The sequence below is a fragment of the Cetorhinus maximus genome, chromosome 14 (genome assembly GCF_964194155.1).
Source record: "Cetorhinus maximus chromosome 14, sCetMax3.hap1.1, whole genome shotgun sequence".
Classification (NCBI taxonomy): domain Eukaryota; kingdom Metazoa; phylum Chordata; class Chondrichthyes; order Lamniformes; family Cetorhinidae; genus Cetorhinus; species Cetorhinus maximus.
The window spans coordinates 101,825,054-101,848,176 of record NC_135892.1 but is presented as its reverse complement, the minus strand read 5'-3'; the positions used below and the strand labels follow the sequence as shown (position 1 = coordinate 101,848,176).

General features: G+C 40.9%; 1 protein-coding gene across 2 annotated transcripts in view; it reads left to right on the top strand.

The window, feature by feature from the left end:
• Nucleotides 1-488: 488 nt before the first annotated feature.
• fez2b (fasciculation and elongation protein zeta 2b) overlaps nucleotides 489-23,123 on the top strand; it is a 174,895-nt gene continuing 152,260 nt past the window's right edge. For both annotated transcript variants that reach the window (XM_078557350.1, XM_078557351.1), the window contains exon 1: nucleotides 489-955. In XM_078557350.1, coding sequence (XP_078413476.1) covers nucleotides 621-955 — 335 coding nt within the window. In that variant the 5' untranslated portion in view covers nucleotides 489-620. The remainder of the gene's footprint in view (nucleotides 956-23,123) is intronic.

Here is a 23,123-nt window from a genome sequence, read left to right as displayed (position 1 = left end):
TAGGGCTATGCAACCAACCATGAACAGCTTTGATACCCTCATATAAATGAGGCATTCAAGAGAGCATTAGATGATTATTTGAATAGAATCAATGTGCAAGGGTACAGGGGAATGGCACTAAGGCATAATGCTCATTCGGACAGCCGGCGCCCCTAAGCACCCAAGGTGGGCGGAACTATCACTTCCCACCACGCCCCACACCCCCTGTCGACGTCACAGAGAGGCTTGCAGGGATGGGCAGTTCGCGCGCTCGCCCTGTGGCGTGCGACGCGCACGCATCTCCTGTGCACGCACACGCACCATTGCTCACGTCAGGCAGAGCGAATGGTTCGGCCGGCGAGCGGGTGAGTCCATGGTCAGGTGGGCGGAGCCCGTGAGTGCGATGGCCTGAGCACGCGCTCTATTGGAAAATGCCGAGCGTGTGAGGCCACAACGCCAGGGAGTGCGCGCACGCACGCATCCGGCCCCGCCCCCCTCCGGACACACGGCGGTTGTTGCGCAGGCGCGCTGGCCGCTGTGTTGTCAGCCCGAGAGAGAGAGAGAGAGCAGGGGTGAGGGAAGCGCTGGAAAACCCCCCTGCCCCCGCCCCCACCCCCCCCTCCCCACCCGCTACCGCGATCATGGCGGCTCCCTTAGCGCAGTTCGACGAGGACTGGCAGGATTTCAACGAGTTCAGAGCGCCGCCGGCTACTTACCAGCTGGACCAGGTGAACTCCAACGGCGTCGCTGGCACCAGCACCGCCGCCGGCGGCTGCGGGGCGCTGGAGCACAGCCTGGAGGATTTCTCCGAGCTGGACAACTTCTCCGGGGAGATCGTGAGCTTCAAGTCGATGGAGGACCTGGTCAACGACTTCGACGAGAAGCTGACGGTGTGTTTTCGGAACTACAACACCAACACGGAGAACATCGCCCCGGTCAAGCCCATCTCCGAGGAGAGCATCATGAGAGACGACGAGTGAGTAGCTTCAGGAAAAGGGGGGCGACGGAGGGTGTACGGGCAGCTCCCCCCCCACCCGTTACCCCCCCCGGGTTAGGGTCGAGTTTGTCTCCGGTGGCGCCCTGCAGCTTCCGAGCGATGGAAACTTTGTCCCGTTGGCACTTGAGGTCTGGCTGCTGCAGTGTCATGTCCCAGTGCGCCATAGCTTGACAGTCCATATAGCCTCACGTTTACTGGGGAACCTTGTTCTCTTTCTGCAGATCTCTCTCCTTTCTGTTTCCTGATGTTGCAACGTGTTTACCAGATCGATATTTTTTTTTTGTTGGCATTTCAGACTTCCAGCAGACATTGCTTCCCCCCCCCCCCCCCTCCCACCCCCCCTTAAAATTCCTACATTGTACGACTTTTTTTTTTGAGTGCACCCTTCTCACTGCAGCATCAAACTTTTATGCAAAAAGCATTCATCAGTCCGGAATATACAGAGCTCATTGAGGATACTGGAAATGTTTAAAAGAGTTTTCATAACGTGTAGACACAGCTGACCGCCTAATTTGTATTGATATATAAGGGAGAGTCTGTTGTGCTTTGATCTTTGGGTAAATTGCATGCACCACCATACTGCAGGCAATTTATGCCCCTGGGTAGCAATATATTGTCATAATGCCAGCATAGTTAAAATTCAGTGCCCCTGGTTTTGCTCTGGAAATGTCTAATTATAATGAATTGTAGCTATATGTGTTACTTATTTGATGGGACTTATGAATTTGGAAAGTCATATATATATATATCTCCTCATCAAAATCGGTAGCCTTGAGTATTCGGAGTAATCTGCAGTCTGAAAGAGTACGAGCCCATAGAATTTTCTGTGACAATTGGAATAGCCAATAGCAATATCAAGATACTATGTTTAAACTGAAATGAAAATATAAACCTTGTTCCTATATTGTAGTAAGCATTAGGCAGATGCACCTTTGTCATTGTGCTTTGACAGCATCGAGCTGTTGCTATTGTGTGGGTTATTTCTGAAGGTGATGGTTGAACTGCATCTCTGCAGCAAGTGATCAGTACTCCAACATACTAGTAGCTTCTATATTTTAAAGGGAGTTACTGATATTGATGATGGTGCACTGTAAAGCAAAATGTTGGACCATGTATGCCACTCATAGTTGTAAAAGTAGTATTGTGGTATGTTGTCAATAAATGGTTCAAATTATGAGTTAACTTTATTAGCTATCCAGTCATCATTTTCAGATTATTAAAATCAGGGGTCTAGCTGATTATTAATGTTTCACACGTTTAATTTCTCATTCACAATCATACAGTATATTATGTGCCTAATTTGCATTATTTCGGTTTGTAAAATATCTCCTTGGAGATTCTAAATAATTGTTATCACAAAGGAATTAATATATTGAGTCTAATGCTCACTTCAGGTGCCATTATCCATATAATTGAATCTCATCTCAAATCATCCAAGGAACTTTCTATATTGTGTATTTTTATAAAATTAGTGAATTTTCTGTGATTCTCTTCTGGTTCAGTTTGGTTTTCCCTTTGTTCTCCTTCTTCCCTTCTGTTTCTTGCACACATTAGTTGATTTTTGCATCAGATTTTTTTTCTTGCTGCTCTCCATCTTCTGTATCTCATTTGTTGCTGTATCTCATGTACTCTGTTTCTATCAAATAGTTCTTACTAATTTATTCAATTTTTATCTTATAATTGTTTTTAAAGGTGTAGATGGTGGCTAGTATGTACATGGTCAGAAATGAGAATTGGCTGTATTTTTTAATTTTCAATCCCAGGAGTTGTCTGTTATCCAAGTTTCTTGATATAATACTTCAATAGCTCTTGTTTTTCTCTCATACTCACTTATATATACTTATTTTCACTAATGTTTTAGTCCTCCACACCCCTTAGTTATGTATAATCTGCCTTGTCTTATAGATCTGTGAATACAATACAAACAACTGAAAATTGAAAAAGGAATCATATCAATGTAAATGAAAAACTTAGGGAAAATCCAAAAAATTGCAGATGTGTAGACCTAAAACTAGAATCGTAAGATCTTTCTGTACAGGAAATGGTCTAAGCCATCAAGACATTGCTGGCCCTTAAGAGCTATCTACCTCGTTCCTTGTATAACAATATTTTTGGAGACCATCTATGTGAACTATGAAACAAGTCTTTCCAATGCTAAAGTTGGCACCAACAAACAGCTGATTTCCATTTAAGCAGAATTACACAACCTTCTATGATATATTGCATGTAAAGTGCTTAGAAATGTTGAGATGTGGTAAAGTACTATTTAAATGCAAACCTGTAATTTTTTTTTAGCTTTCAACCTTTGTGTTTTGTGGATACTAAAGCTATGGCCATTCTTTCTTGAATGAACTTCCCTCTCTTTTACCTTATAAATTTCAAATATATCATCTTCTGTGGTCTTCCTCTTCCCTGCATCCATGTTGAAATTAAGGTTCATCAAATGCTCAGTCCTTCAGTATTAATAACTTAATGTTGCATAATGAAAACTGTTGAATTAATACATTCTGTTTGTGGAAAGAGAGTATAAACAGATATCCTGTCTCCCTTCACATTTGACCATGCAAATTTGCTGACATGGTATAATCTTTAGAATTTGCTTAATTTCAAATTGCTTTACAGGTCTTTACGTATAATGCTCTTTAGAGGGACTTTGTTTTAAATGGGCCCTGACAGTTGAGCTTTCCATTCTCCACATGATCCTGAGGTATTACAATTTATCTATGAATGTTTGCCATGGGTCGCGCAATGCTTGTGTAATGTGATAATTCTGTATCCGTATGAGAATGTGGCAAGTGTAGAGCGCTTGTTCTGTTGTATTTTAAAAAAAGAGTCCTGTTAGGTTAGCAGGCATGAATTTCATATTTAAAAGAAATTTATCTGGTAGTTTTGTTAATACTGTGATTATAGTACCATCCAAGTCAGTTAAGCCTAATCTCCTTTTTCTGGAGGAATGTATGAGCTAGATAATATTAAGAATTTTAAAAATAATCTTAATGAAGAATTTGATTTATGCCCTTGGTCTTTTTATATAACAGAGCGCTAGTTTTATTACCAGTAAATCTGAAAATCATTTCAATTGACTGTGATGACAAAGATTTTACTTGCTACATGGTATTATGCCAGCACTTGAGAACTGGGAGTTCTTAGCTGCAGTCCTATGGCAGAATGCCTCAGTCTCCTGCGGATATATATAAGCAGCAGCAAAATGATGTTAGCAGAGGTCACAGCACAGGTGGCTAGGGAAAGTTTGAGGATTTCCTTTCGCTAGGTGTAGTTGATAACTTCCATTTTTAGTAAACTTGCCGTATTTTATTAAATTTGCCTAATACCTTGAAGGTGAAATCTATTGCATAATGTCCGGTTGCTAACGAGGAAAAGACAGATTTTTCTTACAAGCTCGAAATCAAGATCACAGTTGTAGGAGTTCCCCTTTTTCCTCAGAGACCCTCCCCACACTCAAGATCGTGACACCAGATTCACGAGTGTATGGCTTGAACAGAATGCCAATGAAACAAGTTTCTTCTGATAATTCACGATTGCTTTATTGAATCACCCACAACCCCACAGTACAAAACCCAAAATTTAAAACAACCTATTCCCAGTACGCAACACAGTCACCGCGACTCGGTTAAAACTTACAAAAACACAGGCAAAACACCACGTCCTGAGCTGAAACTTTAGGAAAAAAACGCTCAGTAGGTGGGTTGAACAGATCATCATGGAGTGGTAAATGGGTTGCGGCAGGTTTCAGCCTGCTTGTGGGTTTTTGTCAATTGGCAGATGTTTGGAGAGTGATATTTGTGAGGACAGGTAGCCAGGTGTTGAGTGGAGGGTTCCAGTTATGTGCATTGTTGCATTCAGTTGAGTGCCAACAAGATGTGTTGTGAATACTTTTGCCAAACCCTCAGCCCAACAGGGTTGGAGCTAGCGCTAAACCTATGATAATCTGTTGGCCAGTTTCTCCATGCACTTCTCTCTTGTCCAAGGTGGATTCAGAATCGCAGAATTGCATTGTGGAGATGGAATACACTGGATATAGTTTTAGAGGGATTCAGTGTGAGGTACCATGTGCTGCAATCGTCCGTCAACTTTTTAACATCTTCATTATGGCAGAAGAATGGAGCTTGGGTGGCACTACAGATGGCTTCAGCATAAATGAACTTGCTGGATGTGGTCATTTGTATATATGTTGAAAGATTGGAGCTAGCACTGAGCCTATGGTAATCCGTTGGCCAGTTTCTCCATGCACCTCTCTTGTCCAAGGTGGACCCAGAATCATCTGTTGCAAAGGAGTGTTTCGACAACTATCCCGACCAATGTTAGAAGCACTGGTCATGTTGAGATCAAAAAAGAGGAGGTGTTAGGCGTCTTGAAGAATATTAAGGTGGATAAGTCCCCAGGGCCAGATGGGATCTACCCCAGAGTACTGAGGGAGGCAAGGGAGGAGATTGCTGGGGCCTTGACAGAAATCTTTGTATCCTCACTGGTTACGGGTGAGGTCCCAGAGGACTGGAAAATGGCCAATGTTGTTCCGTTGTTTAAGAAGGGTAGCAGGGATAATCCAGGAAATTACAGGCCAGTGAACCTTACGTCAGTGGTAGGGAAATTATTGGAGAAGATTCTTCGTGACAGGATTTACTACCATTTGGAAGCAAATGGGCGTATTAGTGAGAGGCAGCATGGTTTTGTGAAGGGGAGGTCATGTCTCACTAATTTGATCGAGTTTTTCAAGGAAGTGACAAAGATGATCGACGATGGAAGGGCAGTGGATGTTATATACATGGATTTCAGTAAGGCCTTTGACAAGGTCCCTCATGACAGACTGGTATAGAAGGTAAAGTCGCACGGGATCAGAGGTGAGCTGGCAAGATGGATACAGAATTGGCTTGGTCATAGAAGACAAAGGGTAGCAGTGGAAGGGTGCTTTTCTGAATGGAGAGCTGTGACTAGTGGAGTTCCGTAGGGATCAGTGCTGGGACCTTTGCTGTTTGTAGTATACATAAATGATTTGGAGGAAAATGTAACTGGGCTAATTAAGTTTGCAGACGACACTAAGGTTGGAGGAGTTGCAGATAGTGAAGAGGATTGTCAAAGGATACAACAGGATTTAGATCGGTTGGAGACTTGGGCGGCGAAATGGCAGATGGAGTTTAATCCGGACAAATGCGAGGTAATTCATTTTGGAAGGTTTAATACAGGTAGGAATTATACAGTAAATGGCAGAACCCTTAAGTGCATCGATGGGCAGAAGGATCTGGGTGTACAGGTCCACAGGTCACTGAAAGTGGCAACACAGGTGGATAAGGTAGTCAGGAAGGCATTGGCAGAGGTATTGAGTATAAAAGCTGGGAAGTCATGCTGCAGCTGTATAGAACCTTGGTTAGGCCACACTTGGAATATTGCGTGCAATTCTGGTCACCACATTACCAGGAGGATATGGAGGCTTTGGAGAGGGTGCAGAGGAGGTTTACCAGGATGCTGCCTGGTCTGGAGGTTATTAGCTATGAGGAAAGGTTGGAGAAACTCGGATTGTTCTCACTAGAGCGACGGAGATTGAGGGGCGACTTGTTAGAAGTTTACAAAATTATGAGTGGCATGGACAGAGTAGATAGTCAGAAGCTTTTTCCCAGGGTGGAAGAGTCAATTACTAGGGGACATAGATTTAAGGTGAGAGGAGAAAACTATAGAGGAGATGTGTGGGGCAAGTATTTTACGCAGAGGGTAGTGAGTGTCTGGAATTCGCTGCCAGAGGAGGTGGTGGAAGCAGGTACGATAGTGGTGTTTAAGAGGCAGCTTGACAAATACATGAATAGGATGGGAATAGAGGGATACGGACCCCGGAAGTGCAAAATGTTTTAGTTGATGGGCAATATGATCGGCGCAGGCTTGGAGGGCAGATATTCTGTGCTGTACTTTTCTTTGTTTGTTGTTCACTCTGGACAGCTTCAGGAGCAGGTCAGTGTGCCACACTGTATTGCAGGTAGCTTTGAGGCCTAGGATCATAATGTCTGCCCTCAGGTTCTTCTGGAAACCATTTTCGATGTAGGTGGTAAGTGCTAGAACTTGATCACATGTGCTAATCCCTTAAGGAAGTCAGTCCAGTTGACATTAAGGATGGTCTCTACTCCTGGAGATATGCGTTGCACTATAAGACGCTCAAAGATCTTAAACAACGCAGAAAGGAGTGAAATCGCTCGATTGCTGGCCAATAATGTGAGACCTTTTCCAGGCTTTGAAATGGTAATGATTTTTGCCATACGCCACACCTTTGGGATTGAGTTTGAACTGATGATTCTTGTGTAGAAATGAGTCATTCAAGCATGAGCATGGGGGCCAAATTGTTCTGGTACGATGTTGTCATATCCCACTGCTTTGCCACATTTCTGGCCCCTTAATGCTTTCCCCAGTTCTGTGATTTTAAAGAGGTCAGGACTGCTGTGTCCTGCATGTTGCTAGCAATTTTTTTCAATTTGTTATGGGTGATGTATCTTATTTTATTTTCCAATTAGAATGTGGTATGGGGAGAAGAAGAATTAAGGGAGTTAATTCTCCAGATTCTGCTTTTTTAAAATCCTATTTAAAAATGAGTTGTTTTTTGAAGTAAGAATGATCCTCCAGGAGTTTCACTGAAGGAATCATTAATATTCAGAGCAGTATTTTCATTAAAGAAAAAGAATTCAAGGTCTTTCATTGCAGTACTGTGAATCTGTGAGGTCAAGTTTAGGAGCCAGGACTGCCCAGTGATTTATTCAGAGCAGTAAAATGGATTTGTAAAATTCCATTAAGCTTTCCAATGTTTATTTTTGATGCAGCTGTTCTACACTTCCCCAGCTCAACATCCCATTACAATTTTTCTTCCTGGACATCAAATTCCATGCGCTTAAGAACCATGTTGACACACATCTGGTTGTGCTGCATTGCAAAATGTTTGTGATTACTATGTCTTATCTTATGATCTACTTGTTTATCATGAGAGGTATGCCTTTTGTTAACATTTGGAATTATGGTTGGATACAATGTAGACTAATCAACGGCTTCACTTGTCCAAAATTAGATCTCTTATGTTCTTCATTTGCAGCCTGATTGCCATGTTTTGTAAACCAGGGTCTACCTGGCATCATTTTAATGGCTGAATCTACTCATCTTTGAAGTCACTTTCACTCTTCATACAAATTGTAGCCAGCATGGTATGTAAAGTACTTTGGGGCTGCGTTAATTCACCTGATGCCATGCTAAGATTGTAAATTTATTGTATGGGGAACCCTGGGTTCAGACTGTAGCCTTCTGTTCCATGCGATAATGTTGTTGAGTCAAAATACTGTGCTATCATATCCTTTACTACCCTTTACTATCAGTTGTATAAAGCAATGTTATTCTTACTATTGTAATCTGGTTTCCTTGTGGTTGCTTTCTGATTTTAGTTTGCAAATAAAATAGCTGTACTTTCGAGGATCTGAAAGGATACCAGATTGGGTGATATAACCTGCATTGTTTCCTTTTACTGACGAGTTGTGAAAATCTATTTTCTATCATGTAAAATGGATAATTGGGAGTGACAACTATAAGGCAGTAATCTCATTGGTGGGAGGACAAAAATGAAAAGATTGGTGCCAAACTTTAAGAGCTAAGCTTGAAAAAGCACCTGAATACAAGATTACAGACTTAAAATAACTTCAGGATATCTTGACTATGAACCTTGTTTATTTTAAGGGATTTTTCAGCATTATGTTAAACATATCTCCCGCTATGATGCATGCATGCATGACTGAAGGATTACTAATGATTGTGACATGATCAAGAAAACGTGGCCTTGCCAATCATAATCAATAAGTTCATTATTTTGCAACATCTGTATCTGCTCAGTATTGAAATATTAGTCATCTTTGGAAGGCTGCAGATTTCCTTTCCTTGGACTCCATGCAGGCCAATGCCATTCAAACAGATGAATTAGTTGAAAATAGCCTTTTTCACATCTGATTCTACTCTTTGCCATATCAGCAAAAAGCATTATGTAACTTAATAGTGTTTAAATCAGACTGCAGGATTTAAATGCATAATCTAGATGGGCACCTCAGTACTGAGATGTAGTGATTTAAAGAGGAAGTTCTTGTTGGTCTAATGGGCCTATCTTCCTTTTCCAGTGCATAGCATTATTCAAAGGAAATCAGTCAGCTTGCTGTATACCCTGGCAAACATTCTTTCATTCATCACTTAGCTGTTTGTGGAATCTTACTGTACCCATATTGGCTGCTGTATTTATCTACATAACATTATCTGTCTATTTAGAGGGAGTGAAGTTGCTTCATAATCATTATAGGTTATAGATCTCCAATTGGACAGTATGGGTAATTTCCATTAGAATGAAACTGGTTCTTTCTTCACCTGTATTGAGAGAGCATTGGATAGCTGCAAATTATTTTTAAGGCATGCCAGGTAGTGTGTGTTGTTGTCTTCTGTCAAGTTTGGTGTCTGATATGACTGCTTCAACTTTATGTCTACAGCTTCTCGTTGCAACTGAGTGGTAGGCCACACAGTGCATAAAAGGTTTAATATTAATTCAATTGCTAGGCTGTATAGTCACTGCACTGCAAATTAAGGAATGTTTTAATATTCTCCAGTCTAAATATTCTGTTGTAGTTCCTTCAGATCCTACATAAAAGATTATGTATATCTTAGAAAGCTTAAAATGTATTATGGTATTTGTTTAGCTGAAACCTTGGATTTCCCCCTCTCCTTTTAAGAACATAAGAACTAGGAGCAGGAATAGGCAATTCAGCCCCTTGAGCCTGCCCTGCCATTCAATACGATCATGGCTGATCTCATTTCGGCCTCAACTCCTATTTCCCGCCCTCTCCCCATAACCTTTCAACCCGTTACTAATTAAAAATCTGTCTGTCTCCTCCTTAAATTTACTCAGTGTCCCGGCATCCACTGCACTCTGAGATAGTGAACTCCACAGATTCACGACCCTTTTAGAAAATAACTCCTCCTTGTCTCTGATTTAAATCTGCTACCCCTTAGCCTAAAACTATGGCCTCTCGTTCTAGAATGCCCCAGAAGGGGAAACATCCACTCCATGTCTACACTGTCTATCTCCTTTAGCATCTTATGTACCTCAATTAGATCTCCCCTCATCCTTCTAAACTCTAGCGAGTATAGGCCTAAACTGCTCAACCTCTCCTCATAGGACAAACCCGCATCTCTGGAATCAATCTAGTGAACCTCCTCTGAACCGCCTCCAATGCAACTACATCCTTCCTCAAGTAAGGGGACTAAAACTGCGCACAGTACTCCAGGTGCAGTCTCACCAATGCCTTGTACAGTTGCAACAATGCTTCCCTATTTTTATACTCTATTCCTTTAGCAATAAATGACAAAATTCTATTTGCCTTCCTTATTACCTGCTGTACCTGCATACTAGCTTTCAGCGATTCATGCACGAGGACACCCAGATCCCTCTGCCCTGAAGCATTCTGAAGTTTCTTTCCATTTAAATAATAAGTCGCCTTTTTATTCTTCCGACCAAAATGGATAACCTCACACTTATCCACGTTAAACTCCATCTGCCAAATTTTGGCACATTCACCTAACCTGTCCATATCCATTTGTAAATTTCTTATTTCTTCATTGCAACTTACTTTCCCACCTATTTTGGTGTCACCTGCAAATTTAGCTATAGTACCTTCTACCCCTGAATCCAAGTCATTAGTATAGATTGTAAATAGTTGGGGCCCAAGGGACGAATCCTGTATCACCCTACTATTTATAGCTTGCCATCCAGAAGAAAACCCATTTATCCCGACTCTCTGCTTTCTGCTGGTTAGCCAATCCTCTATCCAAGCTAATATTACCCCTAACTCCGTGTGATCTTATTTGCATGTAACATAATAATATATAATAAAATATCTTTTGAATGTAACTCCCATTATATACATGCAAATAAGCAGGCTGACTTCGAATTCTTTTTGGGCCATGGACTCTGTCTTTATAATGATTCCTCTGCAGTACAGAAATTTGTGACTTTGTGGTTTCCATCACAGTAATTGTAATACACCAGTGTACCTCATTAATATTGTATTGATAAATATTACTAAACAAAGGGAAAGATGTGATGGACAAAGTAGGCAAATGGAATTATTATTGTTCAGGAAGGATGAGATATGATATTGAAGATTTTTAACATAGGATTGGGATTAAATGTCTTCATTTTAGGACCAGTTACTGCTCTGGTCTTTTTTCAAGTTGCAATTCAGGACCAACCCTTTTGTTTTCTTGTAGGATTGCTTAAGTTAGCCGTGAAAGTCCTTTCTCATTTCTGCAGAAAAGAGAATTCAATTCATTCTGCTTTTACAATGAAATAATTAAAGTGAACATCTGTTCTGTAACGATTTTGATTACTGTGTCTGGAGCCATTTGAAATTGGATTGTAATGGTTTTCTGTGTTGTTTGAGGTGAACATTCAGCAAGCAGCCTTTTGTACACTGTCTCAACATGGAAAACACAAACGTGGAATTTGCATAATATATTCCTTGGTGTTTGTGAGGCAAGGTGCTCGCTTGATTTTTTTTAATCTGCCTGTTTTAAAGTTATAATGCACCACATGACAATGAACTCAAACATTCTGATTTTTGGCTGAGATTTTTTCCTATCCCCATTGAAAATCAGAGATGATTAACACTTTCGACTTTGAGCATTCATTGTTAGCCTTTAGTCCTTCCAGGTTAGATCCAGCACAACCAACTGTGGAACAACATTCCCTCTATATTCTCAACAATGCCTGTTAACCCTAATTTTTACCAGCCAATCTTCTTGGATCAGTGTACAATTTCCCACTTCATTGTGTACGTATAGACTGTGGAAACTGCCAATTTAATTAAATTATTGCGGATCACTTTGTGGACTCACATTCTAATGTACAAAAAATACAATATCGTGTAAGCGTAATTGCACAGCATTGTATTGGATGGTGTGTGTTTATGTTTTTGAGTAAAGTTCATGTACTGGAACAATGTCAGTTTGTGTCTTGAAGCAGTTCGCTTTACAGAGCGTACAGGCCAACTACAGAAAAACCAGCAGTTCAGGTGAATAGAAAATTCCTGATGTGGATTCCATCCCTCCTGAAACACTACTGTTACCTTTATTATATAACACTACTGTGGGAGTCAGGACAATAGCAATTATAAGTACAGCACAGGAATGTATGCTAGTTTGCTTTCTGTATTTACTATTACTGCTAATCTGCTTTAAATTTTGTCTACCAGAATGACGTGAACTAGATTACAAAATCTAGGGAACTCATTCTGGAAAGGATGCTGTTATTTCTTTGTAATCTGCATATTTTTGTATAGGGAATCATTGTCTAGGAATTCTGATGAAATCGCATGCTGTTAGGGGCAGACCAGATGGATCGAAATGGTCTTTTGTTCTCTAAATTCTCGTACAGGAGGGAATTGATGTGCTGGAAATGAACAAATTATGGTACAAGCCTGTGATCAGTTTTACAGCAGAAATTTCTATTTCAGAAACCTGAGGTGGAAATGATCTTCTGTTCACTGATTTTTCTGCTATGTGGAATATTGAAATAGTTTGATAATGTAACGGTTCCAACGGTTTTCTTTCTGCCCTGCTCAGTTCCTACTTAAATCCTTTTAGTACTAACCAAACTGACGAGAATAATTTCATTATAATTCTCTGCATATAGGCATTTAAGTCTGTTATCGCTTTTCATAACTTGCAGGCAGTGTGATTCAAGCCGTAAGGACTTATGATTCGTAGTATGTATCACATCACATTAGTCAACAATGTATTTTAGCACTGGTGTGATGGCATTAATGGTGGAATGTTTGGGAACTTCCATTTCGGAAATTTGAAATGCATTCCCTGCCATTTAAATGTAATTGATTCATTTCTGCCCAGTTTTTTTTAGCTGGGCTGAAAAAAGGAGCAGCTCCAATTGGCATTCATGGAATCGCTGTGACAGTAGAATTTGCTTTTGAAAAGCATTATTTTTATTTTGTCGGTGCCACATATGACTAATAAAAGATGGCATAGAGAAGAAGACAGAAAATGTTTAGAATCTGATTTGATAGTTTGTCGGTCTTTTTATTTCTATTGTTGGTGTTTGATATGTATGTTTGTTTTTTCCAGTAATTTTGTAGGCAGCTTTGCCTTGCCTAAGAACAATGCCACCAGTGGGTTGGTTCTGGTTAGTCATAAAATCTGTATACAAACTTTAAAATCCTTCTAAGGTGCAGATCATTTAAAATTATGCTATTTTATGCTTCCATTGTAATTGACAATTTTTCTGTTTTTTTTTAATTTCTTTTATAAAGCCTTATATTTAACCTTTCTCAACATGTTTGTGTTCTTTTAAATGTTATTTGTAAACAATGTTTTTTTCTCTCCCTTCATCTTTATTCTTTCTTGCTCACATGGCAATTTCTCAAAACTCTTTCCCTATGAGGAAGAAAGGGATAGAAAGATTTGGTGGAAGCAGAGAGGGAAGAGGTAATTCGTGGGAGAATTCATGTGGTGTGTATACACTGGCATTGATGACAAAAACAGAATTACCTGGAAAAACTCAGCAGGTCTGGCAGCATCGGTGGAGAAGAAAAGAGTCGACGTTTCGGGTCCACACGACCCTTCAACAGAACTGAAGTATAATTAGGAGAGGGGTGAAATATAAGCTGGTTTAAGGTGGGGGGCAGGGGGAGAGAAGTTGAGGGTGGGGTGGTTGTAGGGACAAGCAAGCAGTGATAGGAGCAGATAATCAAAAGATGTCACAGACAAAAGGATCAAAGAGGTGTTGAAGGTGGTGATATTATCTAAGAAAATGTGCTAATTAAGAATGGATGGCAGGACACTCAAGGTACAGCTCTATTGGGGGTGGGGTGGAAAGATTGACACGGTATTAGTTGTAGATTTAAAAATAATGGAAATAGGTGGGAAAAGAAAAATCTATATAAATTATTGAAAACAAAAAAAAACAAAAGGGAGGGGGAGGAAACGGGGTGGGGATGGGGGGAGGGGGAGTTTAAGATCTAAAGTTGTTGAATTCAATATTCAGCCCGGAAGGCTGTAAAGTGCCTAGTCGGAAGATGAGGTGCTGTTCCTCCAGTTTGCGTTGGGCTTCACTGGAACAATGCAGCAAGCCAAGGACAGACATGTGGGCAAGAGAGCAGGGTGGAGTGTTAAAATGGCAAGCGACAGGGAGGTTTGGGTCTTTCTTGCGGACAGACCACAGGTGTTCTGCAAAGCGGTCACCCAGTTTGCGTTTGGTCTCTCCAATGTAGAGGAGACCGCATTGGGAGCAACGAATGCAGTAGACTAAGTTAGGGGAAATGCAAGTGAAATGCTGCTTCACTTGAAAGGAGTGTTTGGGCCCTTGGACGGTGAGGAGAGAGGAAGTGAAGGGGCAGGTGTTGCATCTTCTGCACACTCCACCCTGCTCTCTTGCCCACATGTCTGTCCTTGGCTTGCTGCATTGTTCCAGTGAAGCCCAACGCAAACTGGAAGAACAGCACCTCATCTTCCGAGTAGGCACTTTACAGACTTCCGGGCTGAATATTGAATTCAACAACTTTAGATCTTAAACTACCCCTCCCCCATCCCCACCCCGTTTCCTCCCCCTCCCTTTTGTTTTTTTTTGTTTTCAATAAGTTATATAGATTTTTCTTTTCCCACCTATTTCCATTATTTTTAAATCTACAACTAATACCTTGTCAATCTTTCCACCCCACCCCCACTAGAGCTGTACCTTGAGTGTCCTGCCATCCATTCTTAATTAGCACTTTTCTTAGATAATATCACCACCTTCAACACCTCTTTGATCCTTTTGTCTGTGACATCTTTTGATTATCTGCTCCTATCACTGCTTGCTTGTCCCTACAACCACCCCACCCTCAACTTCTCTCCCCCTGCCCCCCACCTTAAACCAGCTTATATTTCACCCCTCTCCTAACTATACTTCAGTTCTGTTGAAGGGTCGTGTGGATCCGAAACGTCGACTCTATTCTTCTCCACCGATGCTGCCAGATCTGCTGAGTTTTTCCAGGTAATTCTGTTTTTGTTTTGGATTTCCAGCATCCGCAGTAGTTTTTTGTTTTTATCTCTGGCATTGATGAGTTGGGCCAAATAGCCTGTGTCAGTGCTCTAGATTCTATCAAAGATTGTTAAATTGACTCAATGTAATGGGTTTAAGGTTGACACGTTGGTGTAGTATGACATTGTTGAAATGCCATCTTTTGAACCAGTTCAAATAGATGTGAAAGATCTCATGTCATTGTTCACTTAGTTCTTCAAGTGTCTTGACCAACATTCCCCTCTCAACCAGCTCCACTGGAAATGGATTAACCAATCTTTGAGTCCCTTGCACCTGTCCTTGCATACTATTACCCAATCTCCAACCGCTGATTACACCTAGGTGCATCTTGTCACCACGTCTCTAGACCTCTCCATTGCCTCTAATTTGTTGTGCAACAAGTCTGAAGTCCTGTGTTGGATGAGCAGAAATTTCCTCCAATTAATTATTGGGAAGACCAAAGCCATTGTCCGTACCCTAACTTGCAACAAGTTCTGTTTATCCTTTACTCCTGAGTTTACTGGCGAACATTGGTTCCTGGTCCAGTAATGCCTTAATTTTAAAATTCTCATCCTTATTTTCAAATCCCTCCCTGGCCTTGCCCTCCCCTCTCTCTGTAACCTACAGTCCTCTGAAATCTCTGCACTCTTCAGTTCTGGCCTCTTGCGCATCCCTCAGTTTCTTAGCTCCTTCACTGGGGCATTGTCTTCAGCTACTTTGGCCCTGAACTCTGGAATTCCCTCACTAAAGCTTTCTATCTCTCTATTCTCTGTCTTCCTTTAAGATGCTCCTTACAATCCACCTTTATGACCAAGCTTTTGGTCACCTGTCTTAATATCTCCTTATGTGGCATTAGAGTGAAGTGCTGTGGGATGACCTGAGGACATTATAGGCTATATCAATTTGCTTTTGGCCTCCCCTTCTGTCCCTCTGTCTCTATCCTTTCTTGCCTGTCTTTTGTACTTTTTTCTCGCTGATTTTTCTTCCTTTTTTTTTTCTCTTTCTCATTTTCAATCTTTTCACCCTTCTGTCATTCATTGTTTCCCTTATAACCTTCCTCTTAACATAAGAACAGAAAATGCTGGAAATGCTTACCAGGTCAAGCAGCGTCTGTGAAGAGAGAAACAGTTAAAGTTTTAAGATAGCTGATCTTCCATCAGTTCTTCTTCACGGTCTGTTTTTAAATCTGTTATCTGATAAGGTGCCATTTAATTCTTCCATGCCAGTGATAGCTGTTTTGCGTTAATGCAGTTAAAGAATCTGTACAATTCCTTTAATTTGTTTCGTGTCAGATGTATCTGTGCTAGATGTAAAATCCCTGTTGTCTTAACAGAAGTTAATTAAAATCAGAAGAGCACTCTCGCTTCATCAGGGATGATTAATTTAGTGCCTCCATAGGGACAGGCTTAAAAGTCTCGCTGTCATGCCTGTCATTGTACCTGAGCTGTGAATAGTACAGAAAATAATGGGAGTAACTGGTTATAGAGTGTATGCGCACCCCCCACCCCCCCCCATTAGAAATAATTACATTCTGTCCTAAAAGTGAATGTTTTTTTGAAGTAGGGTTCTTTTCCTCTTGAATGAAGGTGTACCTAAATTGGTGTTGCTATTTGAGTTGCATGAACATACAATACTTAACATGTCTCTACAAATAGATGTTTGACTGAACCTGCGATCATTTAACAATACTACATATGTACAGTAGATTTTTGCTTCAGCTAGTGCTTTAAACCTCTGAATTAAGATGGCTTTTGTTTTTGTTACTCAAACTGTGTTGTTGCCCTGAAGCTTGCTTTAGAGAGGTTACATCAATCCAGCAGTTCTATGTATATTAAATGGATGCCGATTTAATTGTTTTCACCTCAGTGCATTCTGCATTCAGTTAAAGGGCAGGTAACTGGGCTGTAGCTCTGATGCTAATGCTACTTTTTGACTTAGATGACAAAAGTTGACAAGGGGTTGAAGTGCATGATGAATACAGCATAATGTTCCCTTTTTAGAGATATTTATCTAGCGGTGTGACTTTGAACTGATATTTTAAAGGTTATCAAATTTGACTTCATAAACCTTGAGGTTAAATCTGTGATTACAGAATTGTAAACTGACACTTCTAAATACTTTACTGAATTGTTCATTAGCTATGAGTGAAATACCCTACTGGTATAAGTGTTGAAGAGTTTAGATTAAAAACTAGGATAAATGTATACATGTAATTTTCTAAAAGGAGGCCGGGGACCTAAGAGATTATGCTGATCCCAGCCTCCTTGTGTTTTGGTGTCTCAGCCCAAGCTCACTCTGTATTTAAGGAAACTATTTTGCAGACAAGTTTAATTATGTTTCTCACATAAAAGATCAGTTCACTGTTGTTTCAGGGAATGGGCCTTAACTCCAGAGTTTCTATTCATTGACTTTATTTGACATTGATCCTGTCTTAGTTGTCCTTTGTGTTTTTCTCCCACTGAATGTTGATATTTAGCATTGCTCAGTTTATTTTTAAACAAAAACCTTCCAAAGGTGAATCTCTCCCCCCTCCCCCACCACCACCACCGCCTCATGGTTTGAAGGGAAGAAAGGAGGCTGTTACAGATTCTTTTATTCTGGTGTAAGGCATCCTGGGGAGCAGTGCTCAATCAAGGATCACTGGAGGTAGTAAACCCACAATTCCGGGAAGCAAACACTCTGCTTTGTAGAGTCAAGACCCAATGGTAATTGGCTGGGCCAACTAAAATTTGAGTCTTTAATGCTATTGGGTTTAGAGGTATCAGATCCTTTTATATTCATAAATGCTGTTCACAGTGGGAGAACTGTCTTCCATTGGTAGAATCCAATATAAAATTGTCTTTAAAAGAAATAGTTCAGTAGAGAGTTTCTATTCGCAGTCTATTTTGACAGTTAAGTTATTCCCAGTCAGAACAAGGAGATGGTGACTGGGGACAAAGATGGCTGTATATTTCATAATGACACTGATTGTGTTACTAGAGATTGTTGCTGGAATATAAACTCACCTTTAGGGCATGAAATAATTGCTGTAGAAATACATTTCCACCGGGAATTGAGAATTGTTAATTATATTTTTGTTTGCTGTATCATGTCACAATCCAGAGCTTTCAGAAATGGAACTAGCTTTGCCTAAGTAGTTGTTCAATATTCAGTTCTGAAGAAGGGCCTACAAAATAACTGAACTTCCTAAAATCTATACCAGGTAATTTTACTAGATTCTTCTGCTAATGACATATGTGGGTGAAAGCCACAGAACAATGATGTGATAGACCCCTCTCTGACTTCTACTGGCATCTAACTGGCAAGATGGCTTTCAAAATTAACCATTTAGTTACTTTTAGGATAAGTATTAAACAACTGATTTAAAAGATTATCTTAATCCTCCTGTTGTTCTGTCACTCAGCACCAGAAGTGAATGCCAGAATAATGCTCTGCGCCTATTCTTATAAAAATCACAGCAAAATGCTTGGCCATTTGATGTTTTTACTTCCTTTTCCACTAATTTTCTTTTCCCTTTCTTTGCTGAAGGGTGCGAGCTTCTTGCTCATGTATGCTTCAGTGAATGCCATGTGTTGTCCAGTGTCTTGTGTGAGCTTAGAAGGTGAGTCTATTCTACCTGGTGAGTGATGGGACCTGATGTCTGACTGCCTCCCTACCGAGAGGGCCTGTGACCAATTAAATCACTCCTACTACACCCTAACCAAGATAAGTTAACTCAGCAGAGAGCAGAAATAAACCCTGAGTGATTCTGGGTCTTTAAATCTCAGCTGCTTACATTCTTAACTGCCTGTAATACTGAGAAAGTGCTTAATTCATGAAGCCAACATCATTGGCTACATTTTTGAGAGTTAGATAGAAAAGTGTGCTGTGTCTTCATATGCTCCTGTGGCTTAGCTGCTAACAGATTTGTTCCCTATTGCAAGCAGTGAGGAGGAGTTAGTTGTACTTGTTGATTCTTAAGCTTTGTTTTATGGTCATATCCTCGCAACTCTATTTTTTATTCTTCATACAGGAGATCTGTGCATCACTGGCAGGGTCAGCATTTATTACCCATCCTTGTGAAGGTGGTTATATGCCGTCTTCCTATACTGCGGCAGTGTGGTGAAGTTACTCTTAGCCACACAATACTGTTAGGAGTAGTGAGTTCCAGGACTTTGACCAAAGCGACAATGAAGGAAAAGCAATATTTCCAAGTCAGGATGGTGTATGACTTGGAAGGGTACTTGGAATTGGTGGTGTTCCCATGTGCCTGCCGGATGCTTCTAAGTGGTAGAGATCTCATGTTTGGAAGATGCTGTTGACAAAACCTTGGCAAGTTGCTGCAGTATATCTTGTAGATGATACAAATCGCAGTCACAGTGTTCTGGTGCTGGAAGGAATGAACATTTAAAGGTTGGATAAGGTGCTGATCAAGTGGGCTGCTTTGTCCTGGATGTTGTTGAGCTTCTTGTTGAAGTGTGTTTGCTGCCTCTGACTGAGGCTAGTCTTTATCAGCTAAGAGATGACAGACAGTCAGCTCTGATTAATGGGCAGAAACTGAAAGGCAGTCAGCTGTCACTCAGTTATTTACGAAAGAAAATCAAAGCAAGTTTTTTTTAAAGAATGTAACTTTGTGTGGCTGGTGTGAGGGAAAATTGGTAAGACATGTCTAGTAGCTGTTCTAGCTGCTTTGTACTGGCAGCATTATATTATCCTTTTGGCAATGATATGCCAGAATTCTCAACCTGGCACATGTGTAAAGTTTTGTTTTATTTTCTTGTCTTATTTTTGGCAGTTTTCTCATCAGTTCTCCTCCTCTCTTGAAGAGGTTGATTCTTTTCTGTCGGATGGTTACATAGTGACTCATTCAAGTAGTTCTTGAAGTTTGAGCATCGACACCATGTCAGCACAATGATTGATTGCGGGAGTGCATCATAGCCTAAACCTGAATGTATCCAAACTGCACATTTATGCATTTGTACTTCTAGTTAGCACTTTAGATTTTAACCTATTTAACCCAAGGATGTTGTGTGATGCCCCAAATGTCAAGACAGCATCGAAATGAAATCCAGATTTTGCTCTAGGTGAAGCTTTTAAAACTGGTCTCCCATTATATTTAAATAGTACAGTCTGCTTCAAATGCTTTACTTAAGTGTTTTTTTCTGGCTACAGTAGGCTATCCTACAAAAATATTGTATTGCGTCTTTCATTTTCTGTGACATTAAAACAAGGTATTTCCTGCTACTGCACTGTCAGTCACAAGCTACTTTCTATTCCTCAGATAAATTGCATTTTCACTATGGAGCCTATCCCCTAAGTGTATTGCTATCAAGTCTCTTCTGCATTTTTTCTGGGACTCTGTTATTCACTAAAAATAAACATTTCTTCTTTGACCATGCTGATTACAGCCTGTTTCCCATGAGAGGGACAAGACTACTGCGCAAGAATCTGAAGCCTTTAGGCTCAGAAAATGGGTCTATCAAGAGGTAAATGGTATAAATTCATATTCATATTGTGGATTAAATCTATGCAGTATCTAAAACCATACTGAAAGGCTGTTTTTATCACAACACTTTATTACAAACCTGTGTTCTCAATAGTGTATTGCGTTAGTACTTGCATTCATAATGAGATTAAGTGACCACCTGAAGGACCATTTTTGTTTGTCCTTTTTTCTCAAATCTATAACATTTATACAGCCTTTAAGTTGCCCTTGCATCCTTTGCAAAATTGCAGCTTTTTATAGCCCCCCAAATTTTCGCATTACAAGTGCTGGTTATGTTGAATTGTAGTTTCACAGGTGCCAGCTGCCCAATGATGTCTTGCCCAAGGCACCATTCTTTGTGAGTTTGAACAGCTTTCTGGCACTTGCTATTTGAGATCCTGTCCTCACCATGCATATGCACACACAAACTCTGCCTCTCTTCTCTCTCTATTTTTTACCCACTCGCCCGCCAACCTTTTTGTCTCTGCCCTGTGGCCGCAGCTGAACCTAGGCAGGGAGGTCCTCAAAGTCTGCTTGGTGCACCCTCCCCCGCTACCCTGGGAAAAAGGCCCAAAGGCCAGATGGAGCATGGGAACTGGCACGCAAGAGTTCAGCCCTCTGTGTGCGTGTGACCATGTGTTTTGTGCACGCTCTTGCACTCTGCCTTGCTGGCTGTCTCATTTGCTTGTTGTCTCTGGCTCATGTTCCTCTGATGGGTAAAGAACTTGAGGATACAGTTTCTGCTACCAAAAGAATATTTAAGAAGCACCTCTTTCAGTAAGAGGAAAATAATGTGTTATAGATTACTGATGAGGTAGAAATCCATGAGAGGGTTTAAAAATGAGTAGCTGAATTCCTATATTGGGATTCAGGACAATAAGTTCCAGAATCACAGGGAATCGAATGGTAGGCTAGATACACCAGTGGTTCCCTCTTGTCCAAAACATTTCTCAGCAATAAAAAACTGTGCATGTGAACCTGTGCAGCACATAACAGTGTGCATAATAAAACAACCATAGAACTGCCCAGCAGAGTTATAAATTGGCTAGATAGGAGGTGCTGACTTCAGATTACAGCATGTCTCGCAGCATAAATGAGGCATTACTGACTTTAAATATGCAGACTGCAAGGCTTTGGTTTTGGTTTGGATAGAAGCCAAAATAACTAACTTTAAAAGTCTGAATCCAAATTTAATCAGTACAAGGCCTTCATTCTGACTTAAACCTGAATCAAAAGCCTCCTTTATTAAAATAGAAGCAAAATACTGCAGATGCTGGAGATTTCAAGTAAAAGCAGAAAGTACTGGAAAAACTTAGCAGGCCTGGCAGCATCTATGGAGCGAGAAATAGAGTTAACATCTCAAGTCCAATATGACTCTTCAGTGGAACTGAAGAGAGGAAGAAATGTGATGGGTTTTATGTTGTTGAAATAGTAGGAGAAGGTCAGTTGGAGCAAAAAAGGAAGGCCATGGTTGGGTTAGAGAGTGGGTGAAATTAAATTACAAAGATGTCATGGAACAAAAGGCAAAGAGAGTGGGAATTGTAGTAGTAAAGAAACAAAGCATTGGTCCAGAGTAGATGCTAATAGCAGAATAAGGGTTAGTGCTGTTTGAAAGTAAAATAGTAAAATGTGTTAATAGCAGAATAAAGATTAGTACTGTCTGAAAGCAAAACATGAGATTAAGATACAGATTGGCACTAGGGGAAAAATACAAAATGGAGGACAGAGTTCATGGTCTGAAGTTGTTGAACTCTGTTGCCTAGTCGGGAGATGAGGTGCTGTTCTTTAAGCTTGCATTGGGCTTCACTAGAACATCGCAGTAGGCTAAGGACAAGAAATGTGAGCATGAGAGCAAGGTGGTGTATTGAATTGGCAAGTGACTGAAAGTCAGAATCACGCTTGTAGACTGAATGGAGATGTTCTGCAAAGCGGTCACTCAGTGTGCATTTGGTCTCTCCATTGTAGAGGAGACTGCATTGTGAACAGCGAATACAGTAGACTAAGTTGAAAGAAGTGTAAGTAAATCACTGCTTCACTTGAAGGGAGTGTTTAGGACCTTGGACAGTGAGGAGGTAAAGGGGCAGGTATTACTACATCTGCGATTGCATGGAAAAGTGCCGTGGGAAGGGGATGAGGTGTTAAGGGTAATAGAGTGGACCAGTGTTGCGGAGGGAACAAGCTCTTCAGAATGCTGAGGGGAAGGGAAGATGTGTTGGCGATGGCATCACGCTAGAGTTGGCAGAAATGGCAGAGGATAATCCTTTGAATGTGGATGCTGGTGGGGTGGAAAGTGAGGACAAGGGGAACCCAATCATCGTTGTGGGAGGGGGTGAGGGCAGAAGTGCAGGAAATGGGTCAGACATGGTTGAGGGCCCTGTCAACCATGCTGGGTGGTGTGGGCGGGGGTGGGGGAGGGTTTGGAATCCTCAGTTGAGGAAAAAGGAAGACACGTCAGAAGTGCTGCTGTGGAAGACAGCATCATTAGAACATTTGCACCAGAGACTGAGAAACTGGGTGAATGGAATGGAGTCCTTCCGAAGTAGTGTGTGAGGAGGTGCAGTCGAGGTAGTTGTGGTAGTTGGTGGGCTTGTAATGAATAT